Genomic DNA, 6,219 nt, shown 5'->3' on the forward strand with positions numbered 1-6,219 from the left:
TGTTAGACCGTTTAGTTTTTTATTTCTTTCTTATCCAGTAGGGGGCGGTCTACTCTAGACGTATTGAAGCGTATGCCCATGACCAAATCAAGCGAATAATAGCTAGTAGCTGTTTTAAAAATGGGAGACAACGAACAGAACGTCCAGCCTGAGCGGACAATTATAACTCCAACGCATCTTAAAATTAGTGTCTGGAAACATTTTGGGTTCTTTACCGTAGATGGTAAAATAACCATGAAAGATAAGGTAGTTTGCCGAATTTGCAGAAAACGGTTTACTTACACATCATCCACCTCCAATCTTCGCGCTCACCTGTCGAGTAATCATCCACAAGAGGCAGCGGAGTTAGAGACACAGCAGGCAGCCAACAGCATCGGGCATCCAACACCGCATGACTGAATACTTTCATGCACAACCGGCCGGCACCTTGTCAGATGCACGGAAAAATGCCATTACTGATAAGATGGCAAAATTTATTTGCAGGGATATAAGACCTATAAGTGTAATTTCGGGAGACGGTTTTCAGAACCTTATAATGGAACTTGAGCCACGATACACAATTCCATGTCGCACCACTATGTCCGCCCGCATAGTAAAGTTGTATGACACCACACGAGAAAACATTAAGATCGTATTGCAGGACAAGAAACTCGCTCTAACTACAGACGGGTGGACATCAGTCGCCACACATGCTTACGTGACAATCACAGCGCACTTCATTTCAGACACATGGGAGCTAGAGAATTTCGTTCTTTGCACGAAAAAACTAAGGGGAAGTCACACAGCTGCCCATGTCGCAGAGAGCATCAGCAACACACTGGAAGAATGGAATATATCCCGTGAAGCAGTAATAGCGGTTGCCACAGACAATGCGCAGAATTATGTGAAAGCCATACGCGATTTAAGCCTCTTACATGTACCTTGTTTAGCACACACGTTAAACCTAGCCGTGCGCAAGGGACTAGAGGTAAGGGCTATTGAAACTGCCCTTTCTCGCCTTAAACAGACATCAGCTCATTTTGGAAAGTCTCCTGCTGACTGCTGCCTGTTGGAGGCAAAGCAGGAGCTTTTTGGACTAAAAAAGGAGAGACTGATAAATGACTGCGTCACGAGATGGAACACGACGTATGACATGATCGGTCGTGCCTCCAAACAGCAAGCAGCCGTGGCCGCGGCCATTTTTGAAAAGAAAATGTCCCACTTGGAACTCAGCACTTCGGAGTGGTCTTTGGTTGAACAAATAAAAGACACACTGAAACCATTCAAAATTGCAACTCAGGCCCTCTCCACTGATGCCTATCCTACAGCATCCGCCATCCTCCCTCTACAACATGTTATGCTCTCTCAGCTGACCGCTCCTGACGCAACACAGAGAGCTATCAAAGAAATGAAAGGTAGGTGTCTTCTTTTATTTAACTTTACCACAGGCTATAAGTTATAACATATAGAAACATGACAGCTACTAACACGAGCTAACTAAAACAATAATAATAATAATAATTAAATAATTAATTTTTTCATTATTAGTGCGGATGGTCGACATTTTAAAACCGCGCTACAGTGAAAACAACACAGAATGGATGCTTCTCAATAAAGCGGCCCTTCTGGATCCCCGGTTCAGCCGCTTGGTTCACCTTTCGCCTGGACAGAAACACCTCGTAATAGAAAGCTTATCTCAGGAGCTGAAGGAAACTGAAAGTGATACCGACTGTGAATGTGCGCAAGAGAGGGAAGACGTGGCTCCGGCTTTAGGTGCAATGGGAAGCTTGTTTGTGGACATGTATAAATCGATCGACTCGGCCACACGCAGTAACGGCTCTGGTATCCAGGAGCTTACAAGCTACATGACTGAACCTCCTCTCCCCGCAGACAGCAACACGCTGCATTGGTGGAGAGACACAGGCTGCAACAAATACTCACTTCTCTCAACACTGGCGCGCAAATACCTGTGTGTGCCAGGCACGTCTGTGCGCTCCGAACGTGTGTTCTCCATCGCGGGGAACATCGTAAATAAAAAGAGAGCCGCACTTGATCCAGATCAAGTTGATAGATTGGTGTTTCTTGCAAACAATATTAAGCAATGAATTAGGCTAGGTTATATGCCTTACTCCTGCTTTAGTTTCAGTTGTTAAGTTGTTTGTTTGTTTGTTTGTGACTGTCATGTAGCCAAAAGTTGTGGGCTATGCATAGTGGCACTTCATATAAGTTTATATTCATACAAGTTGAAAACCTGATGTTTAAAAATTTATAAGAAAACATAATAATAATTCTGAAAGTACTGATTATGACTTTCAATGTTAATACATTTGTGAGTGAGTCTCCATTCAGTGTTTTTGTTTGATGCGCGCACCGGGGGGGGGGGGGGGTTATGGGTGTGCACGTAGATATTCGAATATATTCGAATGCATTTCATGATATTCGAAATCCGTTCGAATTTGATTTTTCTCAAAAGTGACAGCCCTAATACATACATACATACCATACATACATACATGTATTTTTTTTATTCAGATTGTCTGTCATACAGAAAGGAGATTTAATTTAAATATACAACACACACAAGTCAAGTACAGTCATTTAATTTTTTTATGCTTGGTGTATACATAAAAATGCACATTATTTCTCTAGTTGTAAATTTTTTCTTGAAATGTAAAAAATTCTTCATGGTATCTGCATGTCTGAAGGAACACAATATAATTATGTGATGGTATGCTCTTGGCATTTTGTTGTAATGAGTTAAAACTCTTTTTTTTTGCCTGTGATCCCAGAGAAGATTGTTAGTGTCCTGCAGACAATAATTGTTCACCACACAAGTAAGCTTGTACTGCAGACTTACAGTATAATGTGCTTATCAGGCCTGTCTTCAACTGAACCTCACCCTGAAACATTCATGAAACTCTGTTTATCTATTAACACCTAACACTACACTGTTAAAAAATTCTGTTGAAATGACAGTATTACTGTCAGCTGTTTCCAAGTAACGTGCTGTAGATTTAAATGTATGTTATTTACTGGCAACAGTTTGTTCAAAGTTAAATGAACATTAAACATTAACAAGTCTTTATCTTTACAGAATAAAACTATAAAATAACAGCCTCATGCAAAGCATTATGGGAACCAAAATAGGAAGGAAACAACAGAAAAAGGTTCATGAGGATTTATGGTTCCCAAAATGCTTTTCACGAGGCTGTTATTTTATAGTTTTATTCTGTAAAGATAAAGACTTGTTAATGTTTAATGTTCATTTAACTTTGAACAAACTGTTGCCAGTAAATAACATACATTTAAATCTACATAAGTTACTGGCAAACAGCTGCATAACTTTGTAGCGGATTTCAACCAGCACCACAAATGACACACCGACTCCAAGCTCTTTGGTGAACCACGTCTGACTCTCTCCAGTCACATGTAGAACTGAGAGACTCTATAATAAAGTCCATTTGACAAAAAGTCTCTTTGGTCACTCATTACATTTCTAACACAAATATACATAAACAAAAATAGTCAATTTCATTCAGTTATGTGATCGTATAGTGGTTTAGTGATTTACATACCTGCAGTTTAATAAACAAAAGACACGGGATTATACACACACATCCTCTCACCAATAGGGCTGTCAACGAATATTCTAAATTCGAATATATATTCGAATAGTTAAAAAAAAAACGAATTTCGAATATGAAAATTAATATTCGAATAAATTATTTTTTTTTAAAGCCCGCGGTAGTAGAGGCGTGGCTGTCTGCTTTGTAAGTGGGCGCACTAATGCGCCTGGTTCAGGGACAGGTCACAGTAGTCACACTGACGCGTCTTGCATGGAAGATGGCAGCAAGTCGACCGCAGCAGAGAAAGCGATTTAACCCCCAAAAATCTAAAAAGCTATGTCTGGAAGTACTTTGGATTTTGGTCGGTAGGAGGTTAAATTGTTGAGCTGCGAGATAAAGTTGTTAGCATACCATTCGACCACGTTAGCAACATGATGTCACATCTCGAAAATGTGCACCCAAATGAGCATGGCATCTTGTACACACTGCATATTTTACGGGACTGACAATCGCATTCTACAACCGCATTAACTCCTGCAAACTGCAGTGACAACCGCGTTTACAGAAACTTTGCATAGCCTACATAACCGAAATGAACAACTAGTTAATAAAGTGTTTAAACGTGCATCATGGACATGACAGGTCTCTCTTCTGAAGAAATAAATTATTACAAGGGGGAAAAGTCTTCTGTATGCGCGGTACAGAGAATGACAGAGGCACACGCGTTTGCTGACTAGTGTTGCCAGATCTTGCACTAAAAAAACAGCGAACAAGAAAAATCCAATAATAAATTGAAATAAATCCAAACACTTAACCTCAAAGATCATAATATTGGGACTGGCACCTTCACATTTTAACAACACCAAAAACTTGATCGCTTCATGAGCCAAAAGCCATAAACGGTTAAGCGCTAAAATGGTATGCGAGTACAAAAAAGACGAGGACCTGGCAACACTGCAAGAGCGCGCGCAGCCTCACAAATGGGTACAATACACAACGTCACGACGGAGGTTTATTGCAAAACATAATGCTGTTAAACTATTTTCATCAAAGCTGTGAGTGATAAGCATGTGAGACGGCAGACCGTTGCTATGGTTATCTCCGTGTCAATCATCATATTTTCACATTTAAATGCAGTTGTCACTCCTGAAAGTTTGCAGTGTGTACGAGACCACAATGTGTGGAACTCCAGCTAAACAGTCACGTCTTAACACTTTGCATCGGCCGCCACAAGCTATTTGTCTGCAACACAACAAGAGGTCATAACGGAGAAATTCATTTCGTTCATTTGTAAGGACATGAGACTGATCAGTGTCGTGGATGGAGCAGGCTTCAGGGAGTTTTGTCATGCAATGTAACCGAGGTACCATATCATTTTGATGTCTCTTGATTTACTTGTTTTGTGTATGTAATATACGTTGTCAAATATGTTTAAACACTACATATATAAGTAGTTATTTCTCTTTATATTAATTTGTCCTGTTATTGACGTAATGCGTCGTTAAACGTCGTTAACGTCGTTGAAAAAATGGGCAACCAGATATTCGAATAGTTCGAATATTCGTGGGTTTTTTAGGGAGAATATTCGAACGTCATTTTTGAGCAATTTTGACAGCCCTACTCACCAACAGTCTATCTGAAGGATGTGAGACAAAACAAATTAATCCGTGTCCTCCATTAACACAGTGACTGCAAACTCAATCTGGGTCTCAGTTGACTTAATATACACAAAATACGATTTAAATAAAAATTACACACATTCAACTTAAATTAAATAGACAACATATCACTTCTACAGAGTCAATCCACCAAAATGTTGTATTTAAAACTGATATTAAAAGGAAAAACTCGCACTCTAAATTAGCGTGTGGGCGGCAACATCAAACAAACAGATTAAAGGCAGTTTCAAGGCCGTTTCACATGGTACACGGCAACCGCGAGTGTTTAGTTCTTTTTCAATGGGAGACGTGCGGACAGCGGCAAAACGGGGGCGGTTACAGAGGTGATGCGGAGTTGGTCCACATGCCTTGCTCGTGCACCCAAAATCCTATTCCTTCTCTGGACATGGTACTTCATGACAGGCGCCGTTGAGGATAAACATATTTGCACTAAATGCTGCACAAAACGCTTCCAATACAAGAGAAAAGCTGAAGCCGCGTGGCGATTTTGCCGCTTACCGCGTACCGTGTGAAACGGCCATCACACGGTACGCAGCAACCGCGAGTGTTTAGTTCTTTTTCAATAGGAGACGTGCGGAAAGCGGCAAAACGGGGGCGGTTACAGAGGTGAAGCGGAGTTGGTCCACACGCCTTGCTCTTGCACCCAAAATCCTATTCCTTCTCCGGACATGGTACTTTATGACAGGCGCCATTGAAGATAAACATATTTGCACTAAATGCTGCACAAAACGCTTCCAATACAAGAGAAAAGCTGAAGCCGCGCGGCGATTTTGCCGCTTACCGCGTACCATGTGAAACGGCCATAAGGCCACTCGTTTTTAAAACTTGATAAATGCATCTGATTCTTCACAGAAAACCAAATATATGCACTCAATCCATCTTTTTAACACTTTTAACATTGATACTGACTCATATTTTTAACCATTTTTACATTTTTATCCATCATTATATAGAGATGCATAAACACCAACCTGACTCTCTCCAGTCACATGTAG

The 6,219-nt window shown here is 40.6% G+C and overlaps 1 protein-coding gene across 1 annotated transcript; it reads left to right on the forward strand.

Annotated features, from left to right (window-relative positions):
• The first annotated feature begins 535 nt into the window (after positions 1-535).
• LOC135718358 (E3 SUMO-protein ligase ZBED1-like) lies at positions 536-2,084 on the forward strand. The gene is made up of 2 exons (XM_065240707.1): positions 536-1,394; positions 1,528-2,084. Exons 1-2 carry the CDS (start codon positions 536-538, stop codon positions 2,082-2,084), a joined length of 1,416 nt encoding a protein of 471 aa, XP_065096779.1.
• Positions 2,085-6,219: the final 4,135 nt, after the last annotated feature.

Source organism: Paramisgurnus dabryanus, chromosome 10, assembly GCF_030506205.2.
Source record: "Paramisgurnus dabryanus chromosome 10, PD_genome_1.1, whole genome shotgun sequence".
Taxonomy (NCBI): Eukaryota; Metazoa; Chordata; class Actinopteri; order Cypriniformes; family Cobitidae; genus Paramisgurnus; species Paramisgurnus dabryanus.